The sequence below is a fragment of the Pipistrellus kuhlii genome, unplaced genomic scaffold (assembly GCF_014108245.1).
Source record: "Pipistrellus kuhlii isolate mPipKuh1 unplaced genomic scaffold, mPipKuh1.p scaffold_m20_p_9, whole genome shotgun sequence".
Taxonomy (NCBI): domain Eukaryota; kingdom Metazoa; phylum Chordata; class Mammalia; order Chiroptera; family Vespertilionidae; genus Pipistrellus; species Pipistrellus kuhlii.
The window spans coordinates 53802901-53827418 of record NW_023425595.1 but is presented as its reverse complement, the minus strand read 5'-3'; the positions used below and the strand labels follow the sequence as shown (position 1 = coordinate 53827418).

The window sequence follows — 24518 nt, the reverse complement described above, 5'->3', positions numbered from 1 at the left end:
ATGACAGGGACAGAGAGGATCAAGCTGGTTACCTAAATATATTCCAAAAGCAGGGCCAAGGTAAAGCTGGAATTTGTCCACGGTTGGAAGTGAATGAATGGAAAATTGACCTTTATTATCGTTTGCACCGGGCACTTTCACACACATATGTTTACTCTCGCAAAGCACACATTGTCACCTGCTCACTGTAATGAAAGTTAAGGAACTATCCTGAAGTCATCAAGCTCTCACTGGCAGAGCCAGGACTCAGACCAAAGCCTGTTGGACTGGAAAGCCTCCAAAAACAGGCGACTCTCTGAAAAGCCAAACCTGAGACAGGAATAATAAGAGAAGCCATGAGAGTCTCCAGTCTTTTCTTTTCCAAACATGAAGGACAAAAAAAGGGGCTATGAAGCAAACCTGAAAAACTCAGGGGGCTAACTGGCAGACTGGACAAGCTCAGTAACCACAGAGGATGGTCTAATCACAAATTCCTGCCTGGGCAGGTCACAGTAGGTAGTCATGCCCCACGTCTATGGCTTCCTTAGCAAATGTCAATCTGGGCTAAGTGAGCCCTGTTTGTCCGTTGTCCTTACACAGCTAGGAGAGCATACCTTTGAAATGTCAGAGTAATCTCTTTCCCAGAACTCTCGGAGGCATAACCACCAGCACAAGACCACCAGAACGGGAGACCTCAAAACTATTCATGGTTATCTTGTTGCCCACATACCAGCTCTATTTACTGTAAATGTCAACTGTCCTATACTTACCAATGGAAACTAAGTGCCTCTCCATTTTGTTTTTTATCCACCCCTACAAATGTCCCCAGTTTGCTCTCTCTCACCTCCTTATCAATGAATTTCATGTATCTTACTTGTATTCTTCTTTGATTCTAAATGTATAAAAGGAACTGCGAAACTGCCATTCTCTGGAACATTTTCTCAATCCATGAGATCTTGCCTCTGGTATGTCCTCAAAATTTGGCTCAAATAAACTAACATTTTTTTTTTTATATGTTTAAACATTCTCTCATCAACAACATGAAGTGCAACTTAGCAATAAAAAAAATGTAATTAACAGATTCTATTCTAAAATTCTGATGTACAGAGAAAACTTATGAAAGCATAAATAAAACTATATAAAAGCTAAAAAGTAAGTATGTGTGTGCTTTCCAAAGTAGTCTTGTTCTTCAAGGAATAAATTAACCCCAAATCCCCCAAAGGTTAAATCGAATAAACAACATAATAAACCAGAAAATACAAACAGAACGTTTTTCGTGTCAATGCATTTGAGCTTTAATTTTCAAAATGGAATACTGTCCTTTCAGATTTTATTTAGTCCATGACACAGCAAGAAAATCTAAACAAATGCCACTTAACACTAATTCTAATGGATAAAAAATACCAGAATTTGGCTTAAAGAGACAGTACCACACTCACAATGACTTGACCAGCATTACCAGCTGGGACCAGTTAAACCACATTTACCAAATAAGGCAAGTTTTTTCAATGCTTGAAATCTTTCTACAGTGAGCTCACTTCACTTCTTCCTGGGTTTTCTACAGTAATTGTAGAGGTCATCTCTCTAATTCAGAGTCAGTAAATCACCAGGCACTCAATGGAGACGTGGGCTGTATGGCCTCCAGAGAGCATTCAGTTTGGCTTCAGATTATTACCGAGTACATGTAAAAGAGAAGGATGAAAAATGTACTCTAATGGCCATAGGGTAAGAAGCTGTGTTAAGCCAAACCTATTATATTAATAAGGTAAATGAGAGATGTTTACTCTTGTGAATAAAAATGGCAGAGTTACCTTACTTCTCTCAATAGACTTTTCAAATGTACTTCTAGTGATCTAGCACTTAGTCTATGCAATCATCCACAAATTTCAATAATGTTGGCTAACAAATGAGTCATCTACACTTTCTAAAAAAAAAACAAAAAACCAGCAAAGTAATTTTTTCTTTATTAATTTATTGCTTTTTTTTTTTATAGTGTAGAAACCATGGCACACAGACAAAAGAAAGGGAAATCTATGATGAGATGTAGCACATTCTTATTTAAATTAATATTGTTGGGCTGTCCACCACATTTTGGAGTTCATGGTGCAATTTGAAACCTAAACATAAGCATTTAATTGGAAAGTGGTTTTTATGTGACCTTGTCTTAAATACTTACAGTCTGCTTAAGAGGTGTGTGTGTGTGTGTGTGTGTGTGTGTGTATCACCTTCTTCTAAACTTCTTGTTTGCAAAACCATAGCCCTAAAATGAGAATATCATTGGCTTCAAAGGTAAAAGATTTCTATGAACATACCAATATTGGACATAAAAAATTTGGTGTTTATGTTACAAGTATGACTTTCAGCTATCAATCTTTTCTATAATATCAGAGAAGAACTAAGAGAATGCAGGAGAATGAAAAATGAAATTTATTTCAGACCTTAGACCAGGAGTTTGCAAAATGTTTTCTGCAAGGGGCCAGACAGTAAGTATTTTATGCTTTGTTGGTCTCCAATACAACCACGCAACTCTGCTGTTGTAACATGAGAGCCACCATACACAGATGAGCTCCATTGTGTTCTAATAAAACTTTATTGACACTGAAATTGGAACTTAATGTCACAAAACACTATTCTTTTAATTTTTAGAAACCACTTAAAAATGTAAAAACCATTCATAGTTCATGGGCCACACAAAAATAGGTAACTTCCTGAAAAGCCAAACCTGAGACAGGAATAATAGGAGTAGACAGGAGAGTCTACAGTCTTTTCTTTTCTAAACATGGTGGACCTTCAGTTTGCGGATCCTGGTCTTAAAACGGAGAAATGAACGTTCTCAGCTCAAGAAACAAAGGATGCCTTCCACTGTGCAGTGTGGAAAGCCATTCTGAGGAAAAAGAGAAAGGTCACCTAGGTCCTTTACTGAACTGCATGCTCTGAGCTGGTGCTGGTGCTCAGACTATTACTACCACACAGGTCAATGGATTCCCTCTCTCCTGTGCCATCTTCCTTTGGAACTCAGTAACAGCTGAATTCACAGATGGGAACATAAGTACTCTCCAGCCTGAAAAGGACAGAAGTAAATCTTAAAAAAAAAAAAAAAAAAAAAAAAAGATACAATATTGTGGAGAGCTCAGACCCACTTAATAGAAATGCTTCTTTGTCTCTGGACCTATCTACCAAGTGAATTTAACAGTTTTCTTATCTGATATGTTGGTTATGAGGATTAAATGAATTTCCATGTAAAATGTTTAGGGCAGTACTAGGTTAACTATTATAAAGGGCAGTATTATTATTGTTTTAAAAAATCAAATGACAAAAATCAGTAATCTGCAACCCTGTATAACATAATAGGGTCTATTGACTGGATGTACAATAAAGGGAATAACAAGCAGCTTCAAAACAACTACTAAATAGCTTATAGTTTGCCCAAAGAATTCAGTTCCAAATACAGTCCTTGCTAGACAGCAGCTGTCCAGGAGACACAGACTCAGCTCAGTGCCCATCAGCAGCACATGAAAAACCAATCCTGACTATTCTCTTAGGACTTGTTGCCAACAGGAGGAAAAGTATGGTGACCTCATTCCATATGCTGACCCTACAAACCATGTTATTTTGAAAGTTCTGATGGTGAATCCAAAGTATTATCCATTAAATCAAGTAACTAACTCAGTTCAGTGACAAAAATGCTATCACTTGAAATAAGTAAAACATCTGTAATCCTTCAAGGTTCTCTCAAGTTATCTGTAGGTTTCAGACAACAAATTAGAGTGCAGCCACTTAGCACATGAAGAAATCTAAGGCTATACCAAAAATTAATTGTGACAATGCTTCATAGATTTTTTAAGATACTAAATACTAAACTAACTACGTTTTAAAATAATAAATGTTCAAAGACAGAACCAAACTCTACTATAAACAGAAAAGAAAAAGAAAGCAAGACAAAAATCATCAGGTTCCATCACAGTCTTCAATATGAAATCAATGTAAAGAGAATCAAGTTCTATTTTGAAATGAATAATATTTTTGTATTAAAACCATAGAGGGCCATAGTCAATTTGGCTCAGGGGGTAGAGTGTCGGCCTGCAGACCGAAGGGCCCTAGGTTCGATTCCGGTAAAGGGCATGTATCTCGGTGGCAGCACCTCCCCGGCTCAGGCTCCTGTCTGGGCTCATACAGGAGGCAACCAATTGATATGTTTCTCTTACATCAATATTTCTCTGTCTTTAAATTCTCTTCCACTCATTCTAAAAAAATAATAATGATAATAACTCAATGGAAGAATATCTTTGGGTGAGGATTAAACACACACACACACACACACACACACACACACACACAATATAGAAGAATGTTCATATGATTCTTTTGAGATCTAATTAAAGATGAAAACCAGTCTTGAAAAACATTTCCCATAGAAATAAAAATGTATCCTTTAACTTTTATGGGCAGTATTTCTCAAGCCTCTTTTATCTCTAATGAAACCAGTCGTGGGAGCCTACTGAGTGGTGGGAATTTTTAAATGAACGGAACTATGCTAACCTCACTTGATTCAAAGTGGGCAAGTGTGAACATATTTGAAAATTTTTTATAATTTAAAAATTTCACACTAAATCATTTTTTTTGCTAAATGTAAAGAAAATGGCCCTAGGCAGTTTGACTTAGTGACTAGAGTATCAGACTGCAGACTGAAGGGTCTCAGATTCCATTCCTGGTCAAGGACACATACCTTGGTTGCAGGCTGGATCCCTGGACCCCATCGGGGTACAAACAGGAGGCAACCAATCGATGTGTCTCTCTCGCATCCATGTTTTTCTCTCTGTCTCTCCCCCTCCCTTTCACTCTTTCTAAAACTCGATGGAAAAATATCTTTGGCTGAGGATTAACAACAAAAAAGAACAAAGGAGTACTCTAAAGAGCAGCCTGGAGGAGGTGAAAGACTGCTGGTGTGGGTGAAAACTGGGTGCTGTGTCACCCAAAGTAACCTCACAGGATAAACTGAGCATAAATTCTTAACTAGGCAAGTCATGGTGGGCAGTAACACCCAAAGCCTATAAAAAGGCTATCTTCATCTTAAGCTTGCCCTGTCCATTGTTCCATTGTTTCTATGCCTTTGAAATGCCATTTTCAGACCCCTCAGAAGTATAACTACCCTCAAAAAAAGCACATAATCCTGCTAACTATCCTGTAATCCTATCATAGAGATTTTTCTGCTTTGCCTTTACCCAACTTCATGTAATCTGCCTTACATTCCTGCCTTAATTCCAAATATCTAATATATAATATATATAATATATTATATATAATTATATATAATATATAAAAGAAACTACAAACTGTCATTATGGGAAGCATTTGAGATCTTGATTTCTGGCATGTCATCGATTTGGCTCAATAAACTCTTTTAAAAATTCTCTGCAGATTTGGCCATTCTTAGGTTGACACTGGTCTGAGGAATTACGTTCTAGCCCTCACTGTGCCACCCACATGCCCAGTCTATCTACGCATGGAACATGAGCATTGGTCTCCTGAAAGTCAGTTCCATCTCTTAAAATACCTAGTTTTCTGGTTTGTACAGGGAGTCCCCCCAAAATGCATAAATATTTTACTAGCTGAGAGCTCAGTTTTGAAAATGAAATGCATTTTTTGTTGTTAATCTTCACTTGAGAATATTTATCCCATTGATTTTTAGAGGGAATCAAAGGGAGGGGTAGAGACAGAGAGATATAAACATGGATGTGAGAGAGACACATGAATTGGTTGCCTCTCCCAGGTTCCAGGATTGAGCCTGCAACTGAAGTATATGCCCTTGACTGGAATCAAACCCACGACCCTTCAGTCTGTCAGCCGATGCTCTAATCACTGAGCCAAACCAGCTAAGGCTGAAATGCATTTTAATAAGCACTGCTTTTAGAATTATTAAAAGTGTGTGTATACATTTATATATATATATATATATATATATATATATATATATATATATATATTTATTGATTTCAGAAAGGAAGGAAGAGGGGGAGAAACATCATTGATGAGAGAGAATCATTGATCAGCTGCCTCCTGCATGTCTCCTACTGGGGACTGAGCCTGTAACCCAGGCATGTGCCCTTGGCTAGGATCAAACCTGGGACTCTTCAGTCTGCAGGCTGATGTTCTATCCACTGAGCCAAACTGGCTAGGGCCATTTTTGAGAAACTATATATATTTACACACACACCTATAATGGATTTGTCTTTGGTTGGTAAGAGTTAATTTGTGATGAAACAAGTGTGGAAAATGCAGATAGGACTTACAATTGATTCTCTCTGGGAGCAAGGAGAATTCCCATATAATCAATGAAATTTATACAAAAAGTGGGGAAGAAATAATTCATCCTGCTCTATTATAATGCTGCTCTCGATATACTCATATTGTGAAAAGTTTGGAATTAACAGCTCTGAATACCCACTTACACTTCCACTCATTTCTAGAATTCAGTTTGGCCAAATTAAAGAAACTGAACATTCCATCCCACACACTGACGCACGCAATGGCCAGGCCTGCAATGCAGTTCCATTCTGCGAATACCAATAGACTCAGAACCCTTAAACAAATACATTCTTGACAACTGTTTATAGATCATTCTTCTAATCTTTAGCTGCTCACAAAGCAGGCCCACCGCCTCTGTCCTTGAGTTCCACGACCCCATCATTAACCTTTCCTAATGCCTCTCACAGATGCCTGGTGCTTTTCCCGCTCCACTGGAACGCACTCAGGGCCTCCACAGCAAAGTATCAGGTGGCTCAAAGCTCCGCAGAACACACTACAAAGGAAACGTTTGTGGTGCATGGCCTTGATCCACTCCAGTTAAATGGGATCATCTGGTTGCAAGGAGAGGGCCACTTTGACTCAGCGTTTTCCACTTGGACCAAGCGAAGGAGGTTGCTGACTGCAGTGGAAGATTCTACACTTAACTTAACAGACACTCTTGCCTTCCAGCTGGCTCGTGGGCCTGAGCACGCTGTGGGAACCTTTGCTCTAAAGACTGTGGAAAGCAGCGGAGTGTCACTTGTAGAATTAGCTTTATTTACCAAGTGAGAAAATACCTAAGTAAAACAGGGAGCAAAGCAATACAAAAAAAAAATTTTTTTTTTTCCTGCAAGGATTTCTACTTCTACCACAAAGTTTTTGCAATACCAAACGAAAAGAAAAGGACTCAAATATATATGTCTGAAGAAAATGCCTGTTCTTTATTCACTTTACTAAAGCACAACTACTTAGCAGCTTAGAAAGAATTGAGCATTAAGAGCATCAGATAAAATACACAGAATCACCATCACCAAAGGACCATGAATCATAATCTTTATGCACATTTGAATTCATTTAACCACAGGTTTAACCTTCTACTGTGTGTTCTCAGTTGGTCTGTCCAGGAAGTAAGGTGTTTTAAAAATAAAATGGGTGTAATTGCTCACTCAACTACAACTATAGCTAATGTAAACATTCATATAAGAATAATCCAGCCCTAGCTGATTTGGCTCAGTGGATAGAGCATCAACCTGCAGACTGAAGGGTCCCGGGTTTGATTCCAGTCTAGGGCATGTATTTTGGTTGCAGGATCCCTAGCCCTGATCGGGGTGCATGCGGGAGGCAACCAATCATTGCTTCTCTCTCACATTGATGTTTCTCTCTGTCTCTCCTTCTCTCTTCCACTCTCTCTAAAAATCAATGGAAAAATATCCTGGGGTAAGGATCAACAAAAACAACAGCAACAACAAAAAGAATGATCCATACACAAATGAAATACACTGTTTAGGTGGGTAGAAAACTTGGAATATTCTGCACTATGAAAAGGATTTTTCACAAAGCTCTTTCATAAAGCTTTATAAAAATTAATGAAGTGAAATATTGTAAATCAAGGCTGTGAAGTAAAAAGGCTTGACTTTAGCTCCATAATCTCACTCATCATTTTCCTTACGGTAAACAGGGGTAACACAAAGTTGCTTTGAGGATTTAATTAGGCTGCAGACGTAATAGTTCAGTGAAAATCACTACAATGTAAATGTCAATAGAGATCAGCTACTTTTATTCCTGAAAAGAGTCTTCCTTGATCTGGAATACCACATACTTGTTATTCCTTCATCTGCTCCTTCCTTTCACCGCAGAGTTTTCTCTCTCCAAACATTAACGTTGAGAGTTTTCAGATTATACAGACTGGAGGTCCTCTTCTCACTCTGTTCTTTCCCAGTGAGATCTACTCTAACCCCGATGACTTTAATTACCACCTAGAGAACAATAACTCCCAAAGGTGTATCTCTAATTCAAAGCCGATTACACACCTGACAACTCAATGTCTCCACGTGGAGATGTCTCAGAGGAACCTCGAAGTCATGTCTAAAATCACCCAAATCACCATCCTGCCATCCAAACATCAACGTTGCCTGTCTCCCTAAGTAGCTGCGAAACCACTGGAGTGTGCAACCTGGGAGTTACCTCGGAAACGCCCTGTCCCTCACTTCTAACTGTGTAACCTGTTTCCTACCCCCTTTCCACTGTACCTCTGAAATATGCCCCTGGTCTCCACCGCTACTATCTCCTTCTGAATCTAAAGCCACTGACCTACAGCCCACAAACCGATTTTCACAAAAGCAGTCTCGCCTCCTCCAATCCATGCGTGACATGAAACTAGCGTAATATTTAAAAATGCACCCGTCCTCCGTTCTTCCCATGGTCCTCTATATTCCGAACACACTGGATCTTTTTCCTTTAAAATGCCGGCCTCTCTCTTCCTTCGGGGCCTCGATTCATCCCCACCTTGTTCCTTCTTCAGGAAGGTATGGAAGGTTGTCCCCTTCCCACCCCTGTATGCCCAACAGCTGGCTATTTCTTTCCCTTCCTTTATGTATTTCTCTGCTTAACCAGTCCCTCCTCCAGAAAGCATGTCCTGGTTCTCAGGACAAGGTCAGTCCCATTCATTACCCTCTCCGAAAGCACCCTGCACTTGGACATCAGTGCCTCTGCAATTCCTTTGGTGTCTGTTTTCCACAAAAGATAATTAAGGACACGAGTGCAGGGAGCATGCCTGTCTTGTGTACAGTTGTAGCCCTTCATCTCAAACACCAGGATTGTCGCAAGGAGGCCAGCCAGGACATTGATAAACATTTGCTGCATTAATTAACGCAAAAATAGTTCCTGCTTACTCCTGGACTTGATAATTTTCCATAAATAGTGAAGAAATGTATGAAAAACTAAATGAGGGCAGACTGTGATAGCTTTTTACAGGAAACAAGCATTAGGACTACTGGATGCTATGAGGGGGGAATATCATTCTGGGAGAGGAATGAATGAGGCCTGCATATGGGAGGCTTCTTTCTGGTGCTGGGTGATTAGTCATGGAGAGTCAGCACGACCTCAACCAGGGGAAGGAATGTTCCGGAGAGAGAGGAAGGTTGGGCAAATCCATGGACAGAGACTGGTGAGCAGGCAACTGTGCCAGAGGAGGGAGGTATGATGAACGCAGCAGATGGGTGCGGTGTGGAGTGCGCTCCTTACCAGGAGAAAACTGTCTCTCAGAGAGATCACTATCCAAGAATGACAGACAGGAAGGTAGATGACAGATTGGGATGTGCGTGTGGAGACCAACTAGTAAGCTATTTCTTTTTAAAAAATATATATTTTATTGATTTTTTTACAGAGAGGAGGAGAGAGGGATAGAGAGCTAGAAACGTCGATGAGAGAGAAACATCGACCAGCTGCCTCTTGCACGCCCCCTACCGGGGATGTGCCCGCAACCAATGTACATGCCCTTGACTGGAATCGAACCTGGGACCTTTCAGTCCGCAGATCGAACCGGTTCCGACTAGTAAGCTATTTCAATATTTCAGACGGAAAGGAGAAAAAATAATTCTGCATTAGAATGGAGAGTTCTGCCCGCATGGGAAAGGGCTATGTCACCGACTACATGGAAAACCAAAATATTTTGAGAAAGAATGGGTGAAGTGATGAGTTCTGTTTTTGGAAACCCTAAAGTTTATGTCCTTACATAATGTTGTGCAGGTAGTTAAAATGCAGATCTAAGAAAACAGGTGCGAGTAAATTTCAAAAATATTAGGCTCAGGGAAATTTTATTAATTGGGACATAATCAACTAAAGATCATTGGAAAGGCTTGTTAAACATGTCCAAGGTTTTTCCCCGCCCCCACAAACACGTTTTATTTAATAATGAAAAAACACAATCTATAATAATAAAAGCGTAATTTGCTAACTAGACTGGACATCATTCCAGACAACCTTCCGGGTGAAGCCAGGGCTGTGAGGGAAGCCTGGGTCCCCGGTGCCAGAGGGAAGCCAGTGCCAGCAGCCAGGGGAAGGAAGGCCTGCCCTTTTAAGAATTTGGTACATCAGGCCTCTAGTAAGTAATAAAAGTTTTTTGATTAAAACTGCATGAATGTTCAATATACCCTCTGCCTAATTTTTATTTTATAGATGTTAGGAGCAAAGCTCGTAATTTTGCCCTAACTTCACCCCTCTTCAAATGCTTCTCTCCAGCTGCGGTAATGGAAGGAACTCACTGAAGCTGACTTTTTCTCTGTTCAGTAGAAGAAGGTCTTTTATGTTTAAAGAAATGCCGGTCTTTGTAATAGGCTCAGTGCAAAAGTTAAAAATGGCGTACAGAATTTTTAAAAGGTCATTCTAATATCCAAATGTTAACATCTGAAATTATGTCATCTTTAATTACCAGGAGAATATCTGAGGAATAATAAAACGAAACACTTACTTTTGCTGCGCCTATCTGTTCTTTTCGAAATTTCTCAAGCGGAGCAATTAATACATCATTAGCGTTTTGAATCTGAAATTGAAAATGCAAATTAATTAAATTATGTATAATTTCATGCAAATATTGATAAAAGATGGCTCGTTTATTCACCTTATTTAAATAAACAGCTTTTTTTTTCTCTTGTTCACGTCTATAAATGAAATAAAAATACCTCGCATGTATTTTTCAACTTTATAATTAAATTGTTCTCACAAATTATGTAATTTGGTTCTAACATAATCTAAATAATATGAAAACAAGTACATGTGGTAAAATCTTAGTTAAATATTTAACTTCCTTATTCTAAGACATAACTAAGAAACAGCATATTGGGTAGTAAATTTACAAATACTTTTAATTACACTGTTTTAATGCAGTCAGCTCAAACATCATTTTAAAACTGAACCATAAAAAAAACTTCCATTTTGCCACTAGAATATTATAGTTCTACAACTGCAAAATAAAATGAGGCTCACTTTTCATTCCTATTTCAGTAGAATTCTTACACTTGGGATTTGCTGGAATGTTCTCATATTTCCAACCCTACTAAAATAGTATTTGATTTATTTTCAATGAATAGTAGTTTAGCCTCAAACTCCAAATTGGAATTCCCCTAAAACTTTAAAACATGAATCTTTTAATATTGATCTGTAAGAATATTGTGAGAGGGTTCAAAGTATGAGGGCCAGGGACTGAATGCCAGGAGACAAACATTATGCTTGAAGAAAATCTCCATTTAAAAAAAACCTTTAGGAGCCATTAAAATTAAGCATAGGATCTTAAATGTTTCACCACAGAAATGTTAATTATGTGATAGGGTGAAAGTGTTAGCTATGGCCATGGTGGCAATCATTTTGCAATATAAAATGTATCAAACCAACGTGTACATCTTGAGTTTATAGTGTTATATGTCATTTATATATCAACTAGAGGCTCAGTGTATGAAATTCATGCACTTGGGGGAGGGGTGTGACCTTCGGCTCAGATTGTGAGAGGGCACAGGCCAGGCCAAAGGTGCATGATCAGGGTCCAGGAAGGACGTGGGATGTTGGCCAGCTGGGGAGGGGTCACGGGAGGGCTCCAGGGCATGTTGGGCCTGTCTCGCTCAGTCCCAATTGGCTGGACCCCAGCAGCAAGCTAACCTACCAGTCAGAGCATCTTCCCCCTGGTGGTCAGTGCATGTCACAGCAAGCAGTTGAGTGGCTTTAGCGTATCATTAGCATATTACCTTTTGATTGGTTGAATGGCCGATCAGACACTTAGCATACTAAGCTTTTATTATATAGGATGAAACCTGGTGGCAGGGAGCAGGCCTAGCTAACAAAATCTTTTTCTACCACTGTGGTAGCAACATGATCTATTATCCTATATAATAAAAGGCTAATACGCAAACTGACCGAATGGCAGAACAACCAGTTGCTATGATGTGCACTGACCAGCAGGGGGCAGATATTCAATGCAGGAGCTGGCCCCTGGTGGTCATTGTGCTCCCATAGGGGGAGCACCACTCAGCCTGAAGCCCTAAGCCAGCCCCCCCCAGGGAGTGGGCCTAAGCCATCAGTGGGGCATCCCCCAAGGGCTCCCAGACTGTGACAGGGCATAGGCAGGACTGAGGTGCCCCCCCCCGCCCCCCCCCCCCCCCAGTGCAGGAATCTCATGCACTGGGCATCTAGTAGAATTAGAAAATGCAAACATTAAATAAATAAAAAATTTTAATGCATTACTCTATTTTAAAATAGGTTAAGGGTATACAGGAGTTCCTTATATTATTCATATAACTTTTCTGTATGTCTGAAACTATATAAAAAATTTTAACTTCCAACAAAAGGGCTTTACTTATTCTCACTAAACTGGTTATTCTTTAGTCAAGTCTTATTTCTTAAATGCACTGGATAGTATACACAAAAATAAAAACTAGAGTTCTAACTCCTTCCACGGTTCCGTCATTCTCCAATTTGCAGAAAAATGAAATGCGAGATCTTAAAAACACTGCCTAAAATCCTGTGCTGTGAAAACACACAAAATAGATCAATACTCAAGATTCTTTCTGAGACACTGAGGGTCTGGACCCATCCATCACCTGCTTCCCCCTGTGAACTCAGGCAGGCATCCTTGCAGATACACTCCAACGAGAGAGCTGATGGAAAACAGTAGCAAAGCAGCTCACTTTTCATTCTCACTCTCTAAATCCTCGGCACCCTCATGGACGCCCAAACACATATAAACACACGCATGCATATCCAGAGCTCACATACAGAATAAACAGCTGATTCTGCCTTTAAAGAGAAGCTTGCGTAAGGGGAAGACAATGTCATGAACAGTTCGGTGTAAACTGGAAAATGGCAGAAAATAAAGGCTGACACGTACTGACTGTTTATGCTGGAAACAAAAGCATGATCTAATGTATTTAAACTCGGTGAACGTCAACAGGGAGGTATTTCTCAAGGGCTGAAAACCCCAGCAATGAGGCTGAATAGGATGATATATGGAATAGGGCTGAAAGACGCATGTTTAGAGTAAAAACTACCTGGTTTAAACCGGGTTCTGTTGCTTACAAGCTGCTAGGGCACCCTTCTGAGCATCTGCAGGAGCATCCACCCAACAATTTGGTTCTAAGAACTAAGATGATGAATGTAAAACACTTAGCTCAGTGTTTCACCTATAATACCCGCTCAGAATTTACAGCTTTCAATATCGCCCAAAACATGTGGATGATGAATCTCATTCTGAATTTACCTAATTCTCAGACTTCTATCTCTGAATCTTTTATTGCCCCTCTTCATTGAAGTGTATGTATGTGCATGGTATTAAAAAAGTATTTTCCCATGAAAGTTCCAAATGACAGACGGCTTGGACTCCCCCACATTGCTGAGATCTGAGGGGATGAGAAGAAATTGAGGACTGGGCTAACCTTACCAGAAAGCTGATGTCTACTTGAGAAGGGGAGAATGTATTCATTCAACAAGTATTTGATGCCAGTAAAGCACTATTAAAATTTTTAGAAAAAGTGAAAGATAAGAGGGAGTTACAAGGCAAACCATGTCAAACTCCTTATCCTACACTAAAAGCCTGATGCATGAAGATTCCTGCTAGGATGGGCTTTCCTTTCCCTGGCTGCTGGCCCAGCACCTTTCTGCTCCGGCCCCACCTTCCCATGCTGTCAGAGGCCCTGAGAGACTGGGGGTGGGGCAGAACACCTGCATGTCTCCCCCACCCCCACCCCCCGCCCCCATCACAAAGCGGCTGAGTATACAAATTAACTGCCATCTTGGATGGGTTTATTTGCATATCACTCCTGATTGGCTGGTGGTATAGCGGACGTATGGTCAATTTATATGTTTGTCTGTTACGTATTAGGTAAGATTAGTGTTCTGACAGTAGGAAAGATCCACGAGAACGGAATGAGTGGAGGCAGTGTTTGGGTAGGGAATATGAACTGGATACACCAAAAGGAAGAAATATTGTAGGAAGCGAGAACACCATGTACAAAGGCAAAGGGTGGCACTAAGCACCGCATGTGGGAAGCGGAGTGCAGGGCAGGAGAAAAGAGCATGTATTAAGCACTTGTTAAGAATCGATCTTACTTGTGAGAGCACGGACCATGTTAGAGCCCTCATTTTACTTATTACAATTGGGAGTAGCAGAATGAATGTGAAGCATGTCCAACAGTTCTGGCACACAGCAGGCTCCAAAGAAGCGATATGTCATTATTATTAATGAATGAGAACATTCTCTAATGGGAGAAAAGAGTATACATTATTAGTAATTCACTCAATCGGAATAAGTATGGAAAGGGTGAATTTCACCCGTAATCAGGGAAAGCAGCCTGAACATTAAAATGACTGTTGGCTTCGGAACAGAGGATTTTTTTAAAAATGTATCTTTATTGTTCAAAGTATTACAGATGTTTCCTTTTTCTGCCCCTTGATTCCAACCCCACATCCACCCCTCCCCCAGGCCTTCACTGCACTATTGTATGTGTCCATGGGTGATACATATATGCATATAAATTATTTGGTTAATCTTTCCCCATTCATCCACCCACCTACCTACACCTGCCTTTCCTCTGAGATTTGTCCGTCTGTTCTATGCTTCTATGTCTCTGTGTCTATTTTGTTGATCAGTTTATTTTTTTATTAGACTCCACATATGAGTGAGATCACATGACACTTGTCTTTCTCTGACTGGCTTATTTCGCTGAGTATAATGCTCTCCAGGTCCTTCCATGCTGCCTCAAACGGTAAGAGATCCACCTTTTGTACTGCCGCATAGCATTCCATTATGTAGATGTACCACAGCTTTTTTATCCACTCATCTACAGATGGGCACTTGGGCTGTTTCCAGATTTTAGCTATTACAACAAATTGCACCACTATGAAAATAAGGGAGCATATACAGTATTCCTTCTGATTGGCATTTCAGGTTTCTTAAGATATATCCCTAGAAGTGGGATCACTGGGTCAAATGGCCAGTTCATTTTTAATTTCTTGAGGAAACTCCATACTGTTATCCACAGTGGCTGCACCAGTCTGCATTCCCAGTAGCAGTGCACAAGGGTTCCCTTTTCTCCAGATCCACACAACATTGTCATGTGTTGATTTGTTAATGGTAGCCATTCTGACAGGTGTGAGGTGATACCTCATGGTCGTTTTAATTTGCATCTATCTGATGATCAGTGACTTTGAGTATGTTTTTATATGTCCCTTGGCCATAATCCAATTTAAAAGTGGGCAAAAGACTTAAACAGACACTTCTGCAAAGTGCACAGACAGATGGCAAGAGGATATTTTTTTTAATGTTAAGAAAACTTGTTCTAAGAAGCCAAGTCAGTTATATATGGGGTACTCTGAGAATGAAGAGATAAAGGTATAATGTGCCAACTAAAGGCTGAGAGAGGAGCTCAAGCTAGAAGTGGTGAGGAATCAGAGCAGGTGCCTGCTGTACTGACAGATGAGTACTAGGGAACTGACAAGACAGTTTTTTGGAAAACAAAGGGAGAAGAATTAAAAGTGACATAAGGTTGCCGAAACCGGTTTGGCTCAGTGGATAGAGCGTTGACCTGCAGATTGAAAGGTCCCAGGTTCGATTCCGGGCAAGGACATGTACCTTGGTTACAGGCACAACCCCAGTAGGGGGTGTGCAAGAGGCAGCTGATCAATGATTCTCTTATCGATGTTTATAACTCTCTATCCCTCTCCCTTCCTCTCTGTAAAAAATCAATAAAATATATTTAAAATAAATAAATAAAAGTGACATAAGGTTTACATCAATGCTTTTTTTTTTCTGCCCCCCTCCCCCTACCCTACCCTCAACCATTTCTCTCTCTAAGCATGTCCTTGGATGAGGATTTAAAAAAAAGAGGGAATATGTTTAGTGGAGTAGAATTAAGACAATGAATTTCACTTTGGAACTATTAAGTTCTGTGCTATGGGAAGACTCAAAGAACGACTTTGGCAGAGTATTCAACCTCAAAATAGCACTAGTACAACTAATCAATATGAATTAAATGTTCTTTGTTGGGATGGGAGGGATTAGGAGGGGAGGAGGTTATACTAAGACACTGGTACCCGTATTCAAATCCAGTGGTTTAAATCTTTGACAAACCCCTTATGTTGATGTTATCTACATATGGCCTGAGACTAAAACAAAACCTGAGGAGATATAACAAAGTATAATAAATGCGATCATTACCTAACCATCCTGTGAGCAAGTATTACTTCCTATCTCTATTCCGTATTTCTTTATTTTTTCTGTTGTTTTTGGACCTGCTCATATTTTTTCTCTTTCTTTCTCCTCTTATCATTCTATTCATCTGAAACTGAAAGATTTTTTTTTTTTTAATAAAGTTCTGGGGGCAATAAACAGGCAAAATGAGGAAGGGAGGGAACATCTAAAAGTGATAGCAATAGATACATGATTTATTGACTATTTACTATATACCAAGTACTATGCAAAGGTATTCACAATATGGAGATTAAAGTCAATTTTATGTGAGAAATGGCGTTTGAAATTTAAAAACCATCTGGAATGTATTAGGAATGCGAGTGTTCAAGTCAGCCAGAGTTCCATTGGAATTTGGGCACCAAAACCACTCAGTATCTTTATCCCTATATCTCTTAAGGTTTTTATAAAAATTAAAGAAAAATATATATCTTATCAATAACAAGCATAGACTTGGCATATTACAGCCTTTCAATAAATGTTTGCTTCTTCACAGAATTCCCAATACCTATCTGCTGTGTGTCCAGAATACTGTAAGCAGCCTCAGAATGTTCCAAGAGGATTTAAAATGTGATTACTCAAAGGTAGGAAAGAAAATCCAAGTTAATGTAACAGAACAGTGCCTATCCAGAATACCATGGACAGTAGTAGATAAGCAGGGGCCTGATGTTTCCAAAAGCCATTCTAGCGTTTGTGTTCTTACCTCTGAACTATTAATATGATGCTTCTTTTGTATGCAGTCAGTGGGGTGCTGCTCACAATATGTGAGTCTGAATTCAAGAGATCAAGATGGAAATGCCAACACTTTCAGGCACAAAGTGGATTTACAACCCAAGGTGGCTGCCTCTGACCCTCAGGTCTCTACATCCCCAGGAAAAGCATGCCTTAAGTCCCCACACACTGTCCCATCCTGTGGGCGGGATTCTTCCATTCTGAAGGAAACCAAGTGTAACGTGAAAGAGGTGTTTTAAATTTTGGTAGGTTACAAAGGTTTATTGTTGCTACTGAAAAATAAAAGAAAATGATATACAAAATGGTGGAAAACCATCATTAAAAAGTGGAATCAGGGAGCAAACCTGATGATTCAACATCCACAAGGATTTCTTTGTTAAAAATCTAGAGAAATGCACGCTCTTGGCTCTCACAGAACTCTTTCTCTCCAGATTTACCCAAGAGGCTTGATGGAACTCCTTCCAGAAGGTAACTCTAGGGAGAAAATCAAGTCACAGAGTTCAAGAGATTCAAGATCCCATAATATTTGTGGAATGTGTTACTTTGCATGACCTTACTGAGAAAGACCCTTTAGGAAAAATACAAAAGCAATTTCAGAACGACACTTCCTAGATATTGATCCTGTAAATTCTCGAAAAGGTCTTGTTTCAGTAATTAAGATACAATTAACTTATTAAACTGTTTGCTTTTTAATTTATAATCATTACCCAAACCTTGGGTTTAAACTATTTTTATGGACAGTGGTCCATTTTAAATTAAAAAATAATGACCAGCTTATTTCACTTATTTTGTCTAGCAGAGAAGCAAAGCTGATACTGGATAATGGTTTTCAATACCACGCTAGCTCAGACACACTTTCACTGTGGGCGCGTTACGTGGAGCCAGGCAACTCACTTTTCTTTTGCTATTTCAAGTGGTTTTAATAAACAGCCACGAGGGAATGCTCATAAATTACTCAAAAGCAATGGCTAGCAATGTTTTTATGTGGTCAGATGGATGATTGTCCAAACATGTTTGGGGTTTTATTTCTCTAGGTATACATGAATTACAATTTTCTCTAAACCATGGGTTTCCAAGTGCTATCCTACAGGAACTTTCAGCGCCTGCTGCTCCCTGCTGAGAAGGTTAGTACAAAGTGTTTGGCCAACGAAGTTAGTGGGGATGCACCAGGAGAAATCTGAACGTACCTCTCCTCCCACTGTAACTTCTCCCCCTTCCCAGGCGTGGGCTCCAATCTGGTGCCAATCGGAGCTCACCGCTAATCAATGGCTACAGGGTCCCATTAGCGGGCAACAGACTCAACAGTGCCAGGATGTTAAGCCTACAGCTCTGTACCCCAAACTTTCAAAGCACTGAAAGGCTCTACCTAAGGTTTTGAAGAGAAGACTTAATATCACTCCCCAGTGCTACCTGAAGCAACTGTTTGAGAGGCTACAACAGACCATGCAATTTACACAGCGATACAGATGGTATAGTTCATCGCAAAAGTAATTTCTTGTTGAGATGTCTTTGCAGCCAATTCACTAAGTAGAGAGATCGCAAAGGTATGTAATAGAGTGGAGGAACCTACCTATAAACAGTCTCTGAGGTAAGAACAGCTCATTTTCCCATTGTTTTCTGCAACTGGGAACATCGGATCAGAGTCCTAATTTGGGAATCACAGGCAAGTATCTCTGCCTTGTTCCAACCCCTTCCTACCAGACAGCTTCCCGGGATGAAGCTCTGGCATGTGGTCAAGGGCTGGGTAGCGGCTCATTCCTGGACTCTGGTCACGCTAACGCTCCACAGCTTTGCAAGAAACACTCCCTCTTCAGGTCAGTACACCCACAGCTCCTCTGAACTAGGACTCCCAGGCCCAAACTCACATCAGCTGTGGAGGATGGGCACATGGCCAAGACCTTCATATAACAAGGGGAGGTCCAAGATTAAGTACATTTTACTTTAAATCATTTATTATGAGCAAATTACTTTTAAAAAGTCTTTATTTAAAAATTATACCCCTCCCCCCCAAAAAAAATTAAGTGCTATGTAAGGTTATCTGGTACCACAGTCACCCATTAAATTCTACCTTGAATGCCGCTTGCTGCTTCCATGTTGAATTTTTTTTTTAATATATTTTATTGATTTTGTACAGAGAGGAAGGGAGAGAGATAGAGAGTTAGAAACATCGATGAGAGTCATCGATCAGCTGCTTCTTGCACACCCCCTACAAGGGATGTGCCCGCAACCAAGGTACATGCCCTTGACTGGAATCGAACTCGGGACCCTTCAGTTCCCAAGCTGATGCTCTATCCGTTAAGCCAAACGGGTCCCGGCTGAATGTTTTTGTTCTACTTATTAATCTAGTGCTCCAGTATTATTCCCACTCCATTGGACCACATAGGTTTAGATCAACTTAAATTTAATATTCCTTTCATCTTTTTTTCTCCCATATAAGTAATAACACTTCTCTTATAAGAACAGAATAGGAAAAGAGATTTATGTTTTTGAAGAAGGGTGCTATATGAATCCCCCTTCATTCCAGGAGATGAATGTGTGGAGTACATCTCCAGGAGAGTGCACTGGCTTGTACTTAACTCTTCACAACTGTGCAATCTTGGTCGAGTTATTCAGACTCCCCAAGTCTCAGTTTCCCTTTCTATATAATGAAGGTGATGATATGCATTTATCTCATAGCCTGTTTACAAAGATTAAAATTTATATTTTATAGATAATGGTCATAAGAGCTTATTAATATAAAGTGATACTTGCTTCTTATTTAATTTGTTCTTCTGAACTGGCCACTATTAATGCAAATATTATTTTGTAAGATGCCTACGGAGTTGCAGCTGGAGTTGTGCAGTGTGAGGGAGTGGAATCTCCCCAGCACATACCGGATGTCAAGCTTTCCTCAATGGAATAAGGAGGTCCCAGGGCAAAGAATAGCAAGCAATCCTCTGCTTCCAGCACTTACGACTGTCCTGAATAAAATTTTGCTATTTCTTAATAAAACTATCTATGCACACCAGATAAGCGAGTAGAAAAAGCATTCATCCAAGACAGAATTGACCATTTTCACAGAATCGATCTGAGAAAGAGAGGAGTAATTTACAAAATTTCATATAATCCACTCTGATCTAATAATGTCATAACTCTAGGTTGCACCAAATGAAATTCTCTCCATACTGTTATTTGAACTAGAAAGATAAGTTACTTATTTTAGCTTGTTTGCTATTCTGAAACTACTTGTGCTTCATTCATCCTACCTGGCTATCTCTAATGGGAGGTTAAACTAGGCATAGTGTAACGCATTCAAGCATTGTGGAAAACATTCATAAACACCAGCTATAACCATAATGCAGCCTCCTCACAAACCTGTATCTACTTATGGCCATTCTTATTACAACTTGTTCATTTATACTTTACAATAATAAAGTCTTTTTAAAGATCAGCAAAAAGGGCCAAGCTGCTTTTTTAGCTATAAAGAAGATATATAAAGGTTCAAATTAGAATTGACATCTTAAAAGCTACTGGAATTACTCACTCCCCAACATCCTGCACGTACGTTCCTGTAGCAAATATTTTTCTATTGATTTTAACCAAAAAGTTTATATTTAGCAAAGCACTTCTGTAGAATGTGTGGCTACATTAGACTTCAGAGGTCATTCAAGGAAAATGTTGGGAGTTAAATTGACCTTTGAAAATATAGGCTCCAAAAGACAAAATAAATGTTATAAGCTCAGTTCTTTCAGCAGATTAATTAGCCACTCCTGCGTTTTGCAGCGACACTGGTGAGGTTATTTCATCCAACCCTGTGCCTTTTGACATTCTCACGAAACCCCAGTTCTGAACCTGTGCACCTCTGGGTGGCTGCTAGTAGGTCCCAATGCCGCTCTCCCGTTAGTTAGCACTTTAAGAGATGGTCGAAGATTTTCCCGTAGCACAGCTGTCCTGTGTGTACCAATGTACTCATTCAGATGAAAATATAACCCCTCTCCCTCTTCCCAAACCTTAAAATTCAGAAACACTATATATTCTGAGCTGAGCAAATTACAGCTGCAAGATTTTTTCCCAGGTCTTATCTCCCAACTTAGAGGAATCAAAGTGAGTCAATGTCTGTGGACAGGGGGACGGACCTTCAACAAATTGATAATTTATGCAATTCAGTGTTTACTCCCCCTACCTTTTAATGCTATTTCTTTTTACTATTATCTCTGTACCCTCCTTGGTATTCGAGTACTAAAGCTATCTTTGGAGAGAAACTAAATCACTCATCTGTTTTACATTCTTCATTTGTGAATTTAAGGAAACATCTAATAGTCTCTGCGCGTTAATAAAAGAAATGAAAATCCATTAAATTTTACAGCCATTACATTTTAGGAGCTGAACGTTAATGTATTTGAATCATTATTACTCAATATTTGTGTAATGCAGATTGTTAAAATCATAAGAGAATTTTAAATATCCCAATGTATAAGCAATTTCTTAAATTTTACAAGGATGGGACGAAAGGAAAGAGGAAGCGAAGGGAGAGGAGAGAAAGGAGGAAGGAACGGTGTAGGATGGGAATGCACCTACACTAGAGGAGGGGGACCTGATGATTCGGGCAGTTAGATGGGCTGGGACCTAGCAGTGGGCTGGGCTGCCTCATAGCGGCTCTGGAACCACGGTGAGCATCTCTTCCCACCTGCCTTCAGTGAGCCGGGGGGAAATCAACTGAGGGGGAATATTTACACCATGAAAATCAGCAAGCATTGCAAATCAGGGACACACACACACACACACACACACACACACCTGAGTACTTGATGGCAGGTGATGTTTCACCAGCACATCACTGCTTAGAGAGCTAAGCCCATATTTAGAAGACACAGATATTAAACTACAAACTATAGTTTAAAAAAAAAAAAAAAAAAAAAAAAAGTGCTCACTTTACAAGATTCCTCTTACCTCACTATGAAAGCATCTCTTTAAACATGTATCTGTGGGCTTATCACATTTCCAATTTATTATGTCTTTCCTAACACCCAAAGAATGAAACTCATTTCTACTTTTTTACACTGAAACTTGCTTCTACACAGAGCAAGGATTTTGGATTTCTGGCCTTCTACAGCAACACGCTGAACAAAGTTGTACCATGCTCCTGGTGACAAACAATGTTAGCCTCAAGAATCCACCGGAGGAACAGCAGGTCTTTGTGCTGCTGGCTTGAGAATGATTCTGAAGCTGAATCTGGACATTGAGGAAAGATCACCAAATGTTGGCTATAAACATCTCTTGCTACAAAGAGTGACAATACTCATGCTGCATGTTAATTATTTACATATCTATCCTTCCAGCCTATGATTTTTTTTAAAATAGGCATTGCCTAGCAAAGTGCTTTGCCATACATACAGCAACAGAGCATTGCTAAATTGATGAATAAAGTCATTTCTGATAGCCATAATTGGTACCTGCAATGAGTTATTACAATAAACAGTTATTCCTAATATTACTGAGCATGGCGAGAAACCTATAGGAAGCTAAATATGTTTCTAAATAAGGAAAGTATTCCTATAATATATACTTTGATACATGTGATATAATATAGGTAGCAATCTATATCTATATGAGTAGCAATATGAAGCTAAGCTCATTGATATTATCTTTAGGAAAAATTCAATCATAAAAAACAATAAGTTATGACATATATTCACACAAGATTCTTTATTTATAAACTGGTTTTGGAAAAGTTATCCTATATAATAAAAGAGTAATATGCAAATTGGCCATCACTCCAACATACAAAATGGCTGCCCCCATGTGGTCAAAGATGGCTATCCCAAGTGGACACAAGATGGCCAGCAGGGGAGGGCAGTTGGGAGGGACCAGGCCTACAGGGGAGGGCAGTTAGGGGTGACCAGGCATGCAGGGAGGGCAGTTAGGGGTGACCAGGCATGCAGGGAGGGCAGTTAGGGGCAATCAGGCTGGCAGTGGAGCAGTTAGGTATCAATCGGGCTTGCAGGGGAGTGGTTAGGGGGTGTCAGACTGGCAGGCAAAAATGGTTAGGGGCAATCAGGAAGGCAGGCAGGCGAGCAGTTGGGAACCAGCAGTCCTGGTAGGATCAAGCCTAAATGGGCAATTGAACATCCCTCAAAGGGATGTCCCAGATTGGAAAGAGTATAGGCTGGGCTGAGGGACACACACCCCCATGCACAAATTTCATGCACTGGGCCTCTAGTCCTATATAATAAAAGGGTAATATACAAATTCACCCTAATGGCAGAATGACCAGAAGGACTGCTCAATCAATCACTGTGGGGCACACTGACCACCTCTCGTCCCTTCCCTCGGGAGTCACGCATCAATCACCCGATGGCAATTGGGGAACCGGAGGTGGGTGACGGCGGGTGGCAGGGCCAGCTGTGGGGAGCTGGGGGAAGGATGACTCTGATCACAGGCCAGGCCAGAGATGATTCATATGAATTTCGTGTGCTGGGCCTCTAATACACACACACACACACACACACACACACACACACACACTATTGCACTCAAAATCAAACTTCAGCCAAAACCGGTTTGGCTCAGGGGTAGAGCATCGGTCTGTGGACTGAAAGGTTCCAGGTTTGATTCCGGTCAGGGGCATGTACATTGGTTGCGGGCACATCCCCGGTGGGGGATGTGCAGGAGGCAACTGGTCGATGTTTCTCTCTCATCGACGTTTCTAGCTCTCTATCTCTTTCCCTTCCTCTCTGTAAAAAATCAATTAAAAAAAAATATATATATATATATATATATATATATATATATATATATACATACACACACATACATATATATATAAAACTTCAGAGGGCTGATCACTGTCATATAAATGGCCATTAAAATGAGAAGAGCCATAACCCTGGAAAGCAAGAAATACCAATCTCTTCCAAATTCTCCTTACTCCTTTTATTTATTTTTTTAACCACTTCTTTAAAGGTTGATTTCACTGATGTGCTGAGCTAAAAACTTGAAGACAAAATAATATGGGTTATGTTAAAATCCATATTATGCAAAATAATATGGATTTTAGGTGGAAACCAGGAAAGGGTAGGAGAGTGCATTACAGACTAGCACGCCTAAAAGCAGGGAGGAGAAAAGTGAACAGGCCACCCCATCAGGGAAGTGGGGAAATAAGTTACAGAGTAGCAGGCACATCACAATGATTATTGAGAGTTCTCCTTCAACTCTTACAACAGCTCTTTGGAAAAGGTATTAATTTTCAGATAAGGAAGGGGAAACCCAAAGAAGCTAAGTAATTGGCCCAAAACCATAAACATGAAGTCAGGCA

General features: G+C 39.9%; 1 protein-coding gene across 10 annotated transcripts in view; it reads right to left on the bottom strand.

The window, feature by feature from the left end:
- Nucleotides 1-24518, bottom strand: part of ARHGAP42 (Rho GTPase activating protein 42) — a 231921-nt gene that overhangs the window by 84774 nt on the left and 122629 nt on the right. For 8 of the 10 annotated variants that reach the window (XM_045577765.1, XM_045577767.1, XM_045577768.1 and 5 more), the window contains one exon: nt 10733-10804. The exons of the other annotated variants lie outside the window; for them this stretch is intronic. In XM_045577765.1, the coding sequence (XP_045433721.1) occupies nt 10733-10804 (72 nt within the window). The remainder of the gene's footprint in view (nt 1-10732; nt 10805-24518) is intronic. 10 annotated transcript variants of the gene reach the window in all.